The sequence below is a fragment of the Rhea pennata genome, chromosome 14 (genome assembly GCF_028389875.1).
Source record: "Rhea pennata isolate bPtePen1 chromosome 14, bPtePen1.pri, whole genome shotgun sequence".
Classification (NCBI taxonomy): Eukaryota; Metazoa; Chordata; class Aves; order Rheiformes; family Rheidae; genus Rhea; species Rhea pennata.
This window is the reverse complement of record NC_084676.1, coordinates 16,252,487-16,269,324: the sequence shown is the minus strand read 5'-3', so window position 1 is coordinate 16,269,324 and position 16,838 is coordinate 16,252,487. Positions and strand designations below refer to the sequence as shown.

Genomic DNA, 16,838 nt, shown 5'->3' with positions numbered 1-16,838 from the left:
AACCGGGGGGGGGGGGGGGGGCGAGGCCGCCCGAGCTCGAGGGCCGCTCCCGGCTGTTTCCTGCCGCAAATCCCGACATGGCGGCGGCTTTGTCCCTGCCCGCTCCCGCCCGCCCCCGCCCCGGGCGCAGTGCCGCAGCGTGGCGCGCGTGGGCCGGGCCGCCGCCACGGCGTCCGCCGCGCTCCCCGGGCCCGGCGGAGCTGCCGGCCCGCTCGGGCCCGGCTGGCGGGAGGCCGCGGGCTTTGTGCGGCGCAGCAGGACGCTTCCCTGCCGGCGGCTCCCGCCGCGCCGAGGCGGCGGGGGAGGAGCGAGGCCGCCGCGCCGAGATGGCGTCGCGGGCCGGGCCGGGCCGAGCAGGCCGCGGCCTCGGCTCCGAGCAGGCCCTTGCGCGGCTGCCACGTACCGCCGCGGCCCCGGCTTCCCCCCAGGCCTCGCACGGGCACGCGAGCAGCAGGCACGGAGCTGCGACGGCTGGACGTGCGGCCAGCCCGACCTCCCCCGGTCGGGCCGGCAGCCCGGTTTGCTTGGGCTTCCGTGCGGGCAGGGCCAGGACCTGCGAGCGCCCTGACAGGGAGGGGGGGAACGCGGTGGGTGCCGCTCGCCCTGCCCCATCCAGCTCCCGTCCCTCCGCAGAATCCTGCTGCACAGAAACAGTAGCTGGGGGTGTGGGGACAGCTCTAGACTAAAATAGCTGTGAGGCAGCCTGTGTGATCGCACGGATAAGTGGTGACCTTAGGCCCGAGGAGGTGTGGCATCCGTTCACAGCTTTGTTTCTGACTGGTTAATATAAACTGAATCCTGCTAATTCACACTTAGTCTTTGCATTTCTTACAGTGGGTTAATGATAATATTTGTCTTCCCTTAATGTTTATTAATAACCAAAGACTGAGGTACATTTACTAAGTCATTTTACTAGTCTGATCGGTTGTTTGTTTTTTAGTCACCATCACTGCCATTTAAATAACAATGGAAAATTGATTCTCTATTGCTTGTGCATCATGATCCACGTGACTTCATGACTTTGAAGTGGGCTGGACTGGCTGGTTTCTTGAAATCTAGTTTTTTGTGGTAAGTAGAGTATGATTTGCCCAGTACGATGGTGACTCCTGTCACTATTAACATTCTTAATCATGCTTATTGTAGTCAATAGCATTCTGACAACAGTGCTCTCTTTAGAGATCTCTTGGGAACTGGAAATCTTCCCTTGTTCCCACTGGGATGTGGCATTGGGTGCACACTCTTCCAGTATAATTATTCAGTGTTACCAAAAAAAAAAAAAAAAAAGGCCATATGAATTTGTTGCAAATATGTAATTACTATTAAGTAAAGGCAAAATACTTGCCCACTTTGAAAACTGATCCATCCAACAGGGTGTTGCATACAGCCACTTACAGGGAGCGAGTGTGGCTGTGAACAGCAGCTGTATATAGAGGCAAACCAAAACATAACTGGTTATTGGAAGAGTTATAATTAGCCAACATATATGTCATGCGTGGAGGATGAAAACAATTACCAGTTGAAGTGGAGTTGTTAACGGCCACAGCCTTCCTCCCAGCAGGCCATCTCCGAGAAATACTTTTGCAAGGAAGGGTAATTCTATGGAATGTAGCTGCTTGCGAGTGTGAACTGTGATATGGGCAAAAATCTTACTCTGGACACATCTGCTTCAGGATTTTATTAGGCTTCTTGAAGCATAGAAACAGCTAGACATGTATGTTAAACATACACGCTTCCGGCCTGGCTTCCATGATTTCTTCTAGGACTCAAGCATCAACAATTTACCTGTCTTTTTTGTCTTAAGGTGCCTACCTGACCCCTGCACCTTCTTCTCCAACAAACGAAGCTGAACTGTGGTTTCTATCAGCATGTCCATCAGCAGCTCAAGCTGCAGCTTCAGGTAATTGTTTTCCTCCAAAAGGGCTTTATTCTTTTTCATAATTTTACTGGTCTTTTCCCGCAAAGGGGAAGGAGATACCTGCAGCCCTGACTGCTGGGGAGAGGAGCTGTTCTCATCTTCCCACTTGCCTTCCCTGAAGATAAGTTTAGCCTCATTCAAGTGAGCCCGGGGAGGGCCATAATCTAAGCCAACTTCAGTCTGCCGGGTTTTATAGTCCACCTGGTAGAAAATGGGCAAGTAGGTGATTTGACGGAGGGGAGGCCTCTTTGGTAGAAACCTGCGGGAGAAATGGTCTGCCCAGCAGTCGCGCAGCCCTTGTGCTACGTTCCCAATGATGTTCATGGTGAGTGAGGCTGGGAGCAGAGACCTCCACCAGGACAGCACGGGCGCTGATCCAACCTGCAGAGAGATGCAGAAAGCTGAACAGACATGTAAGTGTTCAGCTAGACCAAAGGACGGCAAGCAGAGTTCTTTGAAGTGTGTTACCTGCTCAGGACATGTTGCCTGGTACTAGTTACAAGTTGCTTCTTGTGAACTTTCTAAGTTTCTTTACTAGGCAAGAAAATGACAGGAAAACTGTACAGCCTGGGTTTGTGGTCATAGAGGCTTCTAAATATATGGAAAGTTGTGAATATTGCATGTCTGTAGATGATGCAGATGCTGATCTCTGCATAGATTTTGGAGGTAATGGTGCAATGCAAAAGAAGTTTTCAATAATTCTGTTAAGTATAAGAATCCACCATTTCAGGGAGAAAACACCATTTGGAGTTTAAATGTCTGCTTCCGAAAGATGACAGAACTCATTAACCGCTATCCTAGCCCTGCTGCCGTATGCTCCTTCCCTTTCTGTCTTTCCTAGCTAGGTGTTATCTATTTGTTGTTCTGCTTCCTCGTCTTTCATCTCTCAGATATTTGCTCTTACCCCTGAATGTGTTGCTTGTTCTTTGCATTTGCATATAAACATGCATAATTCAGGATCTAACAGTTAATCTGCAAACCTGATTAACTCTCAACAAATACCTCTAGTAGCTCACTCTTGTCATCATCTGAAGTCTGTAAGTGGAGAATTTGTGGAAGTCTCATATGGCTAACACTTTGTAGCTTTTTCTCTATAATGTAACCTCTAGTTAAAAGCCCTAGAATTCAATTAGGCCCTTTCCATCACTATCCATGGCTTTAGAACCAGCCTCTAGATGTGAGGTTGTGACAAATAAAACCTAAACAATACTATTAAATATGTATGATGTGTGTTCTACTGTATTATATAACATGGTCACATTCGTGTTCTTTCTGCCAATTCACAGTTTTGCCAATTCAGCCTCCGTCTCCCTTTTGTTTTGGACAAATTATGAAGCTTTTCAGTTACACTGCACCTTTGCTTTCTTCCATTTCACCTTTTCTGCCTTTACACGGTAAGCACTGCTCTGTAACTGAGGCTGGATAGGAACTCGGGTTTCCCTGCTTTCCTAATCTGTAGTTTACTAAGAAGCCAGTCTTGGAAAACAGTTTGTGAGGTTGATACATACTCTGCTTCAGTGGAAAGCAGATACCCCAGTCCCCCCTCCTTTTTTAGGCTGCTACTGTACTGTTTGAACCCATTATCCTTCCCTTACACCTCTAACTTATCTGTAGCTTAAGCTCAGCATCCTTAGTCACTGAGAGAATGGAAGAATTGCCACCTCTGTTCTGCTCCCTCTATGATCTTGTCCTTTCAGGGCTCATTTTGGAATTCACCTGTCTGATGCTTTTCTCTTCATTAGTGTTAACATTTGGGTTAATTTACCATGATAATTATGACAATTGAGAAAATACTTTTTTTTGCTTTTTACTGATGACAGCTACCTTTCTGTGAATGCAGCTACAGTAGTAGAGGAGGCATCCTCTTCCAGTACAGCTCAGGTATCTCCACTCTTCAGCTGTGCTCTGCCTGACTCTAAGCTAGGTAGGCATGAGTCAGCTCTGATCCAAAGGCCAGGCAGCCATGCAGTACTGTACTGAGCTAATGAAGCTGAACTCTGAGCAGGTTTCTTTGCTCAGATAGAACTTTTATATCCCTTTGGTGGTTCAGTGTTGCACCCACTGGGAGGGAGGCAGGCAATAGTCCATTTGCATCAGTTGCAAGAAGCCTTGTCTGAAGTTCCTTCCTTCCTCCTGGGAGGAGAATGAGCTATACAGCAGTAAATACTTTATGGTGGGATGATTGGGTCCAGTCTTGGGAAAGTGTGCTGCGCTAGCTGTCAGGACAGTGCTAACACAATGCAATTCCACCATACAGGCAGTCCCTGTGCTCGTTCTGTATACCCTGGGAACTCCACACCAAGGACCCACAAGGCCCTGACACCGCGGCACCTTCCAAGGTGTTGGGGGGAGGCTGCCAGCCACTCTGACAGGGTGCCATCCAAACCCCATTGCAATCGATTAAATCGGCAAGACCCTCGGTTTAACTGCCCCGTCCATGAAGCGGAGCCTATTTCAGCCACTCACCAATTGCGGACCCAGGAGCAGTGACCACAGGGACTCATTGGTTTCGTGCTTGCTGGCATGGTGATCCTCATCTCCCAAAGTCCCTTTCCGCATGTCATATTCAGCTTAATGTCATAGCTATGATAGTGACTCACAATCACTGTCCAGCCTGCAACACTGCACGGGGAGGGGTGCCAGAGTAGCCCACTTTAATCTCCCACTCCCCACAGGTAATGTTGCCGTGGCTGTTCGGAGTCACCCACCTTTCTGTTGCCAGGGAATGCAGTGACCATGCAACGCAGCTGATGCACAGGCCATATGTGCTGCTGACACAATTCTTTTTTTTTTATTCCTGTTCCAGGAGTGCTCTGTGGGACTCCACAGTCTTCCTCAGTGATGACTCTACTTTCGCTTTTCCAACATAGCTTTTAACACTTAAACACTGGAAATCCCAGAACCCATAGCAGGACACAGTGTCAGTGGAGGCTGGAGCAGGGCATACTCTTTCCTAAACTACCACAACGAATCTCCAAGCCCTCCTCTCAAGGGAGGGCATTCACACAAGGGCACAAGTGAGGCCACATCCTCTTCGTATACTACGGCTCTGCCCTTACCGAGGAGAAGGACGAAGTCTCCGTGCTCTCTAACAAGTGGTGATTGCTGGTGAAAAACTGGTGAAGACAAGGGAAATTGTAGCATTAAAGCATAGACTTTCCTAGCCTCCCTGTCTTGACCTGTTAACATTCAAAATGACAAACTGCTTTGTTTTACCTTGCATTTTTTTTCATGTTATCTAATCTACAAATGTTTTTACTACATAGGACTGTGGCCTATCGTAAAGGAAATGCTTGCAGACAACGGCCTGCTCTTACTAACCTGTCGGAAACACCCTGTGCCTCCATCCGCAGCTGTGTCTCTTGTGCGACAGTGCAGAGTTCAATCCAAACGTGATGCTGTCAACCCCTGATATGTCACTGGTCAGCCACAGTCACATTTTTCACCCCAGGCCACCTTTGTCAGTACTTCACTGACCTCTCTCAGTCTCTTCAGCGTGGATCTGGTGGTTGCCCCTGTGCTCTCTCCAAACAGGTCTGTATGGCTCTGTGTTTATTCAGATCAGTGGGGTTCTGGCTCTTGCTGCCCATAATGTTCTTCACAATTTTGGCATTGATAAATGCATAATTCAAAATGATCAAACAGGCAAACACAAAAATGCTGTTATGGTGAGAGTAAGACTTTGCAGACTCAGCAGATAAAATGGGTCACAACAGTGATTATTTCTGTTATTCAACTCCGGTGAAGTATACTTTCTTTTTTCTTGCCCTTGAAGTCACTTGAATGTAAACAAGTAAAAATAAAGCTGATATCAAAATTAGGATGAGGAAAGGAGAAATGAAAGGAAAGCTTCCTTCAATACTTGCTCCAAAAATGAACTTCCTCATAGTTTCAATAGGCTGGCTCCTGCAAGCTTTGATCCTGGAGCCACTGTGGAAATAAAGACCCATTGAGAAGTCTGGCTACAAATTAGCATTTGAATTCCCTTGTAATTTGTTGTCAGATGGGCAGGAGGTGGGTGCTAGTCTTGGTCTCTCAGCACTGATACACAAAAGTGGCTTTAAAAAGTTAAAAAGACCTTGTTTTTCTGACGGAAAGAAGTGCGCTGTTCAGCCTATGGATATTTATATTTTCTATTTTCTTTTCCCTTTCCATTTCTTCTTTGCCTCACTCCCTTCCCTAGAGGAGGCCGAGTTGTAGATAGACCCATGTGGGTGTTGTTAGCCCAGTCTGACCTACTTCCTGGCCTCCCCTTGCCCAGTGTTGTGGATGCTGGTGCTATGGTAACCCAGGGACATCCAGCATCACAAAGCGAGGTCCTTCCAGCTGAGCTCTCCTCTCCCAAACACCACATCTGAAGAAAGCTGGGCTGCCAGGAGGAATTTGGGGGTGCGCTTGGTCCGTGCCAGCTGGCCGTGCTCCGGAGGGATCGCATTTCTCATCCCTGTGCTCGGGTGTATCCCCCTGCAGTCCTACGGCACCGCGGCGCTTCATCGGGCTGTGTGTGAGCTCTAGCTGTCCGCATACCGGCCCTGCGCGTATCCTGCACAGGCTGCCACATGACGTGTAGGAAAGTACACGTGTGTGTCCTTGAGGTTTTCAAGATAAAAATAAGCTGCTAGCTTCTGAAAAGCAGTACTGAAGCTTTACAGGAAGCTTGGCTAAGTTCCCGTAAGTGCACACGTGTTCAAACGCCCGTGTGCGCAGTGATCCAGCAGCCAGTTGCAGTTATTTTGTTGGTGGGACAGAGCTATGCACTTTCATCATCTGCTCGTTTGCTCACGTGGGAACAAGATGGATCTAGGGGGAGGAGGCTTGTTTACAAGTTCAGCCTCTGTGTTTCTTAGGATAGAAAAGTTCTCGCTGGTTCTTTGCTCTTTGCTGGCCTCCAGCCTGGCTGGCTGCTTCGCTTCAAAGACTGCAGCCATATTGGAGCAAATTTGCTTCCAAATATCTCAGGCCAAATCCTTTTCCTGATGACTGCACGGGGGAGGAAGCAGGAAGGAGTCCAAGAGTCTATAAAGGACTTGCAGGGTCTCTTACATCCTTACTTAGCTGTCTGAAGTGGATTTCAGCAAGGATCCAGGATTCCCCTACCCAGTAGTACCAGTAATAGTACAAGGGCCTGGCCTGGATGGGTGAAACTTTAAGCAAGAAGGTTTGTGCGGGAGGACACACAAATGCTGCTACAGGCACAGCTCAGGGTGCAGGGAACAATATCATGGGCACGGAGCAGGGCGCAGCACGGGGTGCCACGGGTGTGGGGAGCAGTGCCACAGGCACCGCACGGGGCGCAATGGGAGATGCCACAGGTGCGGGGAGCAGTGCCACGGGCACGGCGCGGGGCGCAGCGGGGGATGCCGCGGGCGCGGGGAGCAGTGCCACGGGCACGGTGCGGGGCGCAGCGGGGGATGCCGCGGGTGCGGGGAGCAGTGCCACAGGCACCGCACGGGGCGCAATGGGAGATGCCACGGGTGCGGGGAGCAGTGCCACGGGCACGGCGCGGGGCGCAGCGGGGGATGCCGCGGGCGTGGGGAGCAGTGCCACGGGCACGGCGCGGGGCGCAGCGGGGGATGCCGCAGGCGCGGGGAGCAGTGCCATGGGCACGGCGCGGGGCGCAGCGGGGGATGTCGCGGGCGCAGGGAGCAGTGCCACGGGCACGGTGCGGGGCGCAGCGGGGGATGCCGCGGGTGCGGGGAGCCGTGCCACGGGCACGGTGCGGGGCGCAGCGGGGGATGCCACGGGCACGGCGCGGGGCGCAGCGGGGGATGCCGCAGGTGCGGGGAGCCGTGCCACGGGCACGGCGCGGGGCGCAGCGGGGGATGCCACGGGCATGGTGCGGGGCGCAGCGGGGGATGCCGCGGGCACGGGGAGCAGTGCCACGGGCACGGTGCGGGGCGCAGCGGGCGATGCCGCGGGCGCGGGGAGCCGTGCCACGGGCACGGCGCAGGGCGCAGCGGGCGATGCCGCGGGTGCAGCACGGGCACGGCGCGGGCCACGCGAGCGGTGCCACGGGCCGGTCTCCCCCTGCGCCCCGAGGGCCGAGGCCTTCGCGGGGCCCGCGGCCCCAGGCCTGGGTGCTGTGCGTGGCCCGCGCTGTAGCAGCGCCATCTCGCGAGACGCTCGCTGCCGGCTGCCCTGGCCCGGCGCCTCCTCCGCTTCCTCGCCCCGGCAGCAGCGGGGCCTGGGGCCCCTTTGCCCCGCTCCGCTCCCACTCCGGCGGAGGCCAGGCCGCTGGGGCAGGCGCTCCAGGCTCAGACCCTTCCCTGCTTGCCCTGCTCCTGCCTCCCCCACACAGACTGTGCTGTTACAGAGAATTACAAAGGGAAAAGCCTTGCACACAGTTGCCATTCAATGCAAAGGACTGACTGTAAATTCATCCAGCTCAGAGCAAAGGGAGGGCTTGTAGACTGTGAATTGCAAGCTAAAATTGCTTTAATTTGCAATTGAAGAGGAGCTGCCAGGGTGTGTGCGAGCAGAGTAGCATGTTTAGGCAAGGCCTTGACTTTCTCAGCACGTCCCTTTACCATCCTTAAGCTGTGCATACAGCAGTTCACAGTCTCACAGCTCTGCCCCGGGAGCAGGTGCTGCCAGTACAACAGTCTTTCACTCGCATAGTCCTACTGTTTCTCTTGCCTGGCCCTTTGCTGAGCCAGTGTAGTCACCAAACCAGACAAGAGCTAACCCAGGGAAACGAGAAGAAAAGTGGGAATGCTGGCTTAGTGCGCTGAACGGGCTTAGCGGGAGCCAGCAGCCCACACAAGAGCAGGATGGGACCCCTTGGCCGTGGTGGAGAGCAGGGAGGTTGAGGACGGGGGGCAGAGATGTCCCCACCGGTGGCACCAAGCCTTTTGGCCAATGCAGCGCTCGCAAGGACCTGGTGCAGGTGGGAGTTTTGCATCGCGATTTCAGATGGGCAATTGCATTTCTGTTAGACTGGAGCCCCCAGATAGGTCTGTCACCAGCTCGATGATGGCCTCCATCTGCAAGCCCTTGGGGTGGTGCAGACAGGCAATATCCCATCTAGCTGCCAATGTAAAATTGACTCTTCAGTGTTTTTGGAACAGATATAAGGCGGGCAGAGCATGTCGATACAGCACCGGTGCTTCACACCAGTGAAGGCTGCAGCATTTTTAATTGGGTAAAACCTGGAACTGTTTACTGTGTCGTTGAATCATGGCCCAACACAATGCGATTTTGATTGATTGCAGTCCTGAAGCAGGAGAGTAATGACAGCATCCCCGGGCAGAGGGGAGGAGCTCTCCTTCTGCCAGAGGTGCCCGACCCCGCCACCGACAACCATTCGCAGGGGACCATGTGCCCGGTGGGAAAGCTAGCAGCCCTGGGCAGCCGGGGCCGGAGCCTGGCTGCTGCGCGCTGGGATTTTTAATGGTCTGCCGTGTATCCAGGGCGAGCAGCCGGCTCGCTACAGCCACGCTGCTGAATCATTAACGTCCTGTCTCTGAGTCATTCTGCAGCCCCATCGCTCGCGCGGAGCCGGCAGGCCTCAGGTGGGTAGCGTCTGCGGGCTGGGATGCGGGGTTAGGAAACCCGTTGCAAGGTAGAAGACGGAGGCTGGGTCCACAGAGCCGGTAAGCGGTCCCACGCCAGCCCGAGACAGCAGCCATTTGACAAGGAATCGGGACTTGCGCTGGCAGCTGGGGCTGGTCACTCTGCTTTGACTCTCTGGGAGGTGATTGCTTATGCTGGTGAAAAAAATGCAAGGACTAGGAATGAACTTTAGGAGATGGAGGGATGTATTAACCCCAGGCACAGCCAGGGTTAAACACTACTCAGTGTTTTACCAAAGTTGCTAGAAGGAGTTATGTTGTTGTTTATATTGCTGTGACATCTGGGGACTCCTGTGAAGATGGGGCCCCACTGTGCTGAAAACTTCAGACAGATGAGTGCTGTACAGTTATTTTTGTTTGGATTTAAGCTTTCCCCTGCAACATTTGCCAACTTACTTGGCAACACCAATGCAAGGCAGGAGAGCCAGAAAGGGAAGCGGGCCGGGGGGCTTTGCTGCGCTGGGCAATTAAAATGCGGGGAAGGAAATGAAAACAATGTGAAAATCACTTCCAAAAAACCCCTCCTTTTGTTCTTACCACCTAAGATAAGATAGTAGAGAAGGGAGGAGAGGAAGGCAGGCTTTAGATCATGGTTAAATTGTCAGCACATTAATGCAGTTGTTTTTGCTCCTGGACGCGATGTGAAGTCCCTCGGGGATATAACACAGGGCAGTTCTGGTGTTTTCTAGGCTGTGTTGCAAATGTGAGAGGACTGATGGCCAAAAGGATCAGCATTTTGAATGCTGAGCTCCTCTGAAAATCCATCCCTTCTGGTCGCAGAGGGGCTAAATTAGAGGGAAGTCTAAGCACCTGACACCCCCCCCCCACCGCCAGCCGGAGTGACCGTTCGGTGCGAAGTGCCACTGCTCCGGAGGAAATCAGCCCTGAATTCCAGAGCTCAGCACCTCTCAAAATTATCTTATTGCTACTAGTGCTCTGAATACTTCTCCCACAGGACATATGCTCACAGTTTGCATCGCACTGTGCATCAGGGAAACCGAGGCAGCAGCCTGGTGCTCCAAGCCCATAGGCAAGTTTTCATTCTGTGCTAGATGTGGATGCACAAGGAGAAAAACAGCACAGCAAGCTTAGTGCCTTTTATTGGCAGTAGGTGTCATACATGCTGTGGCTCAGGAATATTCAAAATTATATATGCAGTAGTGGTTACAGGTTTGCTCAGTCTGATTTACCGTATCATCCGTGGGCAGTATTAACAACCATTATAGCGGCATTAACAAACTCTCTTTGGTGCTGTCGATTTGCAGGCTGGTGCTTCGCACAGCACAGCCGTTAATATGTTTGTGGCCACCCCGTTCATCCCTCATCTCTCTTGTTACGCTCCAGCCCACAGGTGGTTTCAGACAAATGCCTGGCTTAGGTGTTGCTCAGACATGGAGCACTTGGCATAAATAGTGCTGTGGGGGAAAAATACCTCCCAAGTATCTCAGTGCTTCTTGCCAGTGCTGAGCAGCAGGGAAGGAGCTTATGAAAACTCTGGCAAGGGTGCATTTGTCACTGGGGGCAATACCAGGTGCAGCCAGCCTGTTACCGTGAGGCCAGGGGGAGCAGGACTCGGAGCGGACACCTCCGAGAGCCGAGGCACGTGTCACGCGGTGAGCAGCCGCAGGATGTTCAGCCCCACATAGTGAGCGAGGAAAAAGTGCGAGAGGCCCACAGCTGCCACTGCAACGAGGACCCAGAGAACTCCGGTGCCAAAATATATGGGGGCAAGCCTGGCAGGAGAGAGAAAGCGTGCTGAGACCGAACGCCGCTGCTCCCGCACAAGAACAGCACTGTCCTCCCCAGAGAGCCGGGAGAAGGCTGCGTGCAATGGCAGCCCGTGACTGTCCCATGTCCCCTGCATGGGGTCCCGCACCCTGCTCCTGCCTGAAGGGAGTACACACATCTGCATGGGCTCAGAGCAGCTCTGCTTTTGCCCTGTATCTGTCTCTCAGGCCCCTGTTGTGTGCCAAGCTCTTACTATGCTTCAGGGAGAGCTCTGGCAGGGCTGATTCATTCTGGGGCTCTGAAGCAGCCTGAACAGGCAGAGGGAGTCCTGAGCCCCCCTTCCTAATGCACACAATGCTCCCAAATTAGAAACTCCAGGGGCTACTGCTTATCAGGCAAGTCTTTACCTTTCTGAAGACGACGCTCTATATCCCATAAAGTAGCAGTAGCGAGAGCAGAGATAGAGCAGACCCAAGGCTGCGGCCAGACCTGCAACTGAGACGAGAAATGACAGTGACCGAATCCAAAGGCTTTTTAGAGCTACTATAAGCCAAGTAGGTGGCCCAAGAGTGGAGCGGGAGAGGCTTTGTGTCCTCCAGCTCTACGGTCCCATTAGAGACAGAATTACCACCTAGTTTATTGTTCAGAAGGTGAGCAGGTCCTGAGGACCTGACATGCTAAGGGGAACAGATCCAGCATCAAACCAGGTAATGGGCCATTCTCACCTTGATGGAAGAAGAGGCCAGCCTGCCACAGGAGTGCCAGGAAAATGGGAAAATACTCAGAGGAATTCACCCTGGTAGGAAAGAGGAAGGTCATAAACAAGGGAAAAGGAGATCTTTCTTTCTTTTTGCAGCTTAAACCCAACAGTACGAGCCATGAAGTCTCAAGCAAACTGCCAGAGATGAAGTGCTGGAGAGATAGCAGGGACCCAAAGCTCCAGGTGCTAGAGGAGTAGGTCCTGTCATGAGGGACTCAGAGCAGCCTGAGGCCCAGAGATGAGGTCTCAGTGTCAAGATCCTCCCCACCAGCCCATGTACACAATCAGAAGAAGGTGCAGTTTATACAGATAAGGCCATAGCAGCTTGGGCTTCACGCAGGAGTGCGAGGGAGCCCTTAGCTGGCAGGACTGTCTGTACAGCTGTGCCTGTTTACCCAAAGGCAAAGGCAATGGACGTGAGATCAAGTTGAAAGTGCCTAGGCTGACAAAGGAGCAGAGGAGGTGATGGCTGGTCAGATCCTGATCCTCATCCCCTCTTTGTGCTGCTCAGCTAAAGCAAAAGTGGAAACTTCCCTCCTCTCTGCCCTGCTCTGCAGCTGCATCCATGGCACAGAAGTTGCCACAGGGATGCTGGATTCCGGCAATCCCCTCCCTGCCCCAGCTGAGAGCTCTCTGGGAGCTTGTACATACCTGTGAGTGGAGGTGAGAGCAGTCCTGAAACTGCCTGAGGCTTTGACAGCACTTGCCTAAAACCATCCTATGACTCAGGTACCAATAACTATCATTCGCAGCCCTTCTCTCCACAGCAAAGATTGGTGTGGTTTCTATCAGCAATGACCAGTGTCTTTAGGACTCATGAGCCAACACAGTTCCAATGCTGATTCTTACATTCATTAATATAACCCTGAGGGAAGTGGGTAACTGCTGAATTACTCCAGCCAGAAATGAATGGCCATGCAGAAATTGCACATGAGGTCTAAAAAACATAAGAGAAGTTTCTTACTGTGCTCGAAAGATCCTTTCAAATTCAGGTGGGCCTGAGATCTTTGGAGGAGAAATGCCAAACATCCGCCTAGCATAGATCACCTGGAGGAAGAAGTAGGCTGCAGTGAGAGAGAGAAAAAAAAAAACACGAGTCAGTCATCTGGCAGGGCCTAGTGGGACCAGAAGCCTGTGAGGGACAGAGGCAGATAATGCAGCCCCCTCTTAACTTTGTACCCCTATGTAGCAGAGAAAGCTGGGTAAATATGCCAGCGAAGTTTCAGACACAGGAAAGGAATGACCCAATGACAGTCAAGCAAGGACAGTGCAGTCATGTATAATCAGCAGATATCTGGTTTCTGGTTACATAATTAACAGGTTGGCTATTATCAATAGAAATTGTTATACAATTTAGATGCATTTCTTTGCTGACAGTTTTAGCTTTTTAAAAATCTTAATTTTTTTTCTCTTCTAAATCCTTATATCTGAGTAGGGAACTGATGGCTCAGAGAAGCCACCCAGATACGAGTTACACAGCCATGCAATGTGGAACCATGGTTGAGAGCTATTCCTTGAGACCTACCACATCCTGCTGCTCCCCCTTCCAGAGCTGCAGTGCTCTTTTTATTCTAAAGTCTACGTGAACCTTGGGAACCACTGTGAGCCTGCTTATCCAGCAATGAAATACTACATTTTCAGAAGAGATCTACCAAGAAATTTCTAAACTGAGAAAGGATGTCAGTTCAGAGGAAAGATATCTCTGAGACTGGTCTAAAGACTCATTTTGTTGAATTTCAAAAAGCAGATTAATTATCAGGCCACTGTCTGAAAAGCAGGGTGGTAGCAGAGCAACAGCAGAAATGAAATGCAGCCAGTGGACACATGGTAGCTTGACCCAGCCAGTGCTAGGGCATGTGCATAGGATGGTCCTACCTTGCTCCAGGACTCCCAGAATTGTGACAGCAGCCAGCAGATGAATCTGATCCAGCATATTGCCTCTTCCACACCCCAGAAAGCCTGATTTCCTGGCAGCAAAGGTTTGCTCTAATCAAACAGGGAAGATTTGTATGCAGTGTGTAAAACCAGAAGGGTTCTGGCTTGCCTGTTACTCTAGGCACAATGGCAATGTGAAGCGACAGAGAGAGGGTTTATGTAGTATTTCTGTTCCCACCCTCTCTTTTCCAGGAATGTGTTGTGAGGAAGTCGGAAAGCCTGTAGAGAACTAACATGAGAGATAAGAGAAGGAAACTAGCTGCCATGTGGGGGAACAAATCTTAACAGCCCAGGAGTCACTCCCGCTGCGGTAGCTGGTTTAAAAACGCTCCTAGTAAGCTCCACGGCACATCTTTCTTGCTGATGCTGCGTGGGAAAGTGCGGCCCCACTTGGGCTGTTCTGCACACGTGTGTTACAAACTGCCCGAGTGTCAGGGATCACTGCGTTTCGCTGAATGTCACTCGGCACCAAGACGTGTGGCATGGGCACCGTGCAAGACTTACTGCCATCACACAGAAACTGCAGCAATGAAAGCTCCCAAATGAAAATGCCACTGCAACTGGAAGATAGGACAGAAAAAAGCATAGAAGCAAGAGCTCTGTCTTGCACCGTTCTGCTTTAGGGAATGCTTTTAGGGATGAGTGCTGCAGAACGACGGTCAAAGACACTGAGAGGGTTTCAGAGGCAGTGCTCCTACCAGAAAGGTTAGGAACTATGCATTTGAGTCCTCTGATCAATCCTCAGCCAAAATAACGCTCATAGCAAACAGCAGTGAGATTTTTGCGCAGGTAAAACCTGCAGAATTCATCAGGATTCAGCAGAAAGACAATGGTGCTTTCACGCGTGAATGCCGGGAGTAACCTACCATGTTAACATCCGTCTAACAGCGCAAAACCGGACCGCTCCGAGTGGTCACACTCCCTGCTTGGTTTCCTTCCTCTCCATTCATCCAAAGAATTTTCTCTTTAGCCCAGGGGAAAATAAAAGCAGGTTAAGACAAAGAGATCCTTAAATTCCTTCAGCAGAGAAAACAATACCAGACTCAAACAGTTTCCAGAAATTATATGGTAGATCTGATGTTTTTGATAGACTTTCTAGGAAACAAGAAGCTGGTTCACTTTTTGCCTCCCTACAAGGGACAAAGACAATCAAAGAGGCTCTAACAATGTCCCGGCTTGGTATTTCTCCAAATACCAAACACAGATGCCACCATTTTTCAAGCATCACATGTAACATTAATAGTTTCATATCAGAACTGATCCTTTTTCATTTCAGCAACTGCTTAGAATACGAGAAACATTGTGTTTTGTGTTCTCCAGCTTGACTGTCAAAGAACTGAAGGACTTTCCTGTGTCAGCGTTACAAGGGCAGAGGTCTCCCAGTGCTCAACAAAGTTTGTTTTTCCTTCAGCTCCTTGTATGACTAGAGCCTGCTAGCGAAAACAATGTTTGTATATATAGGGCAAAACAACTGAGCAAAAAAGAGCCGTGCTTACACCTCAGACTACAGCGCAGCACAATGTGAGTCGAAAGCATCCAATGTGTGCAAAGAAAGCCTGGCCAGGAGGAGCTGTGAAGGCTCACGCAGGGCGCTCCCGCTTCCCAAGGCATCCTTAAGCACAGGACATTTCTCGTATCATCCAGTCCAGTCGAAATATAACAAGGCAAGTAGAAACCTGAACAAATAAACACAGATATCACATTCTTTTCTCCCCATCCCTCCCCCATGAGCCTAGTTTTTCAGGCTGTCTCTACCTCTTGGAGGGCACAAGGTTTCCTCGTCCCCACCTGCCACCATTAGAACTGCAGGTATTTTCCCTTCTCACTGCGCGTTTGCAAGGGGTGGGTACAAGCCCCTTCCTTCCCCAGCACTGAACGCGCTTGCTGACAGTGACTGGTGGATGACGTCCACCAGCTATCGGCAGCCCCGCAGGGTCCATCGAGCCATCGGCAGCGGGTTCCGGCTGGAGGACACGGTCCCCTCGCGTCTCCGGCCTCCGCCACCTTCCTGCCCTCCGTTTACAGCTGCCCAGGTGACTACACGACCACGTGGTGACTCGGCTCAAGGTGTTGGTCTGCCAGAAAACTAACCGGGTGACGAGAAGAGCATGGTTCTTCTGCAGCTGGCTCGCTGAGCCGAACGTGTGCCCTGCTGCTCTGCGCAGGGAAGGGGCAGGAAGGTGCAGCTGGGCCGGGGCACAGGGGAACAAGGCATCACTGCTGCTGTCAGCCGTCTGCCGTGACACCGTGACACCAGAATAAGCGCATTGCAAAACCATCGCCCCTTCCAGAGACACCGCTGGAGGTATTTCTCTCTATGGCCTGCTGCTAGCATCACTCTGCCACCTCCTCTTCCTGCAACCTTTTGTCCGTTATGCCTCCTAATCGTGACCGGTAGGGCTGCAGCGTGAGCAGGGTTGCAACAGTAATCCGGATTAAAAATGATCTTCACAAGAAAAATGAGCTCACAACCGGGGGAGCTGTGAGCAGCTGCACGGTATACAGTGCCTATGGGCAGCAGAGGGGAAGGAAAAGGCGGCAGCAGCCCGGAGTCAAGCCACGTTATGGGCTGGACTTTATTAGTGGAAGAGGAAACATTTTGCATTGCAGCAGCTTACCCTTCAGCTGGGAAGCAGGGAGGCTCCTTGTCCTTCCAAACGTATTGTAAAAACAGACAAATATTTTCTAATCTTTTCACAGTTAGCACTTGTGCCTCCTTTCCCTTCAAATCCTTTTGCAGCCAGTGAGTACATTCAAAGCTGTGATAGTGGAACCGCAGTTGGGAACAGTTAGCGTTTTTTCTAAAAGCCACATAAAAAAAAAGAATAATTTTTAATTCAAAAGAATTAAAAGTCACATAGGAGAAAAGGTTGTTTTTCTTTCAGTTCAAAAGAATTAAAAAGGGCACATCCCACAGCACCTCAGCCTG

At 51.4% G+C, this 16,838-nt stretch overlaps 1 protein-coding gene and 2 long non-coding RNA genes across 8 annotated transcripts; 1 reads left to right on the top strand and 2 right to left on the bottom strand.

Annotated features, from left to right (window-relative positions):
* The first annotated feature begins 334 nt into the window (after nucleotides 1-334).
* Nucleotides 335-6,020, top strand: LOC134146954 (uncharacterized). 4 transcript variants are annotated; one of them, XR_009959924.1, is made up of 5 exons: nucleotides 335-746; nucleotides 941-1,068; nucleotides 1,802-1,897; nucleotides 3,202-3,309; nucleotides 4,722-5,080. It is a non-coding gene; the product is annotated as an uncharacterized LOC134146954 (long non-coding RNA). The 4 variants fall into 4 exon arrangements; XR_009959922.1 differs by having other exon boundaries at nucleotides 335-1,068; XR_009959923.1 differs by lacking the exons at nucleotides 3,202-3,309; nucleotides 4,722-5,080 and adding an exon at nucleotides 5,182-6,020 and having other exon boundaries at nucleotides 335-1,068.
* Nucleotides 6,021-10,568: 4,548 nt separating this feature from the next.
* On the bottom strand, nucleotides 10,569-14,198 carry LOC134146793 (leukotriene C4 synthase-like). 3 transcript variants are annotated; one of them, XM_062587336.1, is made up of 5 exons: nucleotides 13,850-14,198; nucleotides 12,939-13,021; nucleotides 11,940-12,010; nucleotides 11,622-11,709; nucleotides 10,569-11,219 (listed from the first exon to the last, which is right to left on the bottom strand). In XM_062587336.1, the coding sequence occupies exons 2-5, from the start codon at nucleotides 13,001-13,003 to the stop codon at nucleotides 11,093-11,095; spliced, it is 351 nt and encodes a 116-aa protein (XP_062443320.1). In that variant the 5' UTR covers nucleotides 13,004-13,021; nucleotides 13,850-14,198; the 3' UTR covers nucleotides 10,569-11,092. The 3 variants fall into 3 exon arrangements, with proteins under 3 accessions (XP_062443320.1, XP_062443318.1, XP_062443319.1); XM_062587334.1 differs by having other exon boundaries at nucleotides 12,939-13,038; nucleotides 13,850-14,194; XM_062587335.1 differs by having other exon boundaries at nucleotides 11,622-11,703; nucleotides 12,939-13,038; nucleotides 13,850-14,194.
* Nucleotides 14,199-14,780: 582 nt separating this feature from the next.
* On the bottom strand, nucleotides 14,781-16,628 carry LOC134146794 (uncharacterized). Its single transcript, XR_009959890.1, has 3 exons — nucleotides 16,528-16,628; nucleotides 15,406-15,585; nucleotides 14,781-14,873 (listed from the first exon to the last, which is right to left on the bottom strand). It is a non-coding gene; the product is annotated as an uncharacterized LOC134146794 (long non-coding RNA).
* Nucleotides 16,629-16,838: the final 210 nt, after the last annotated feature.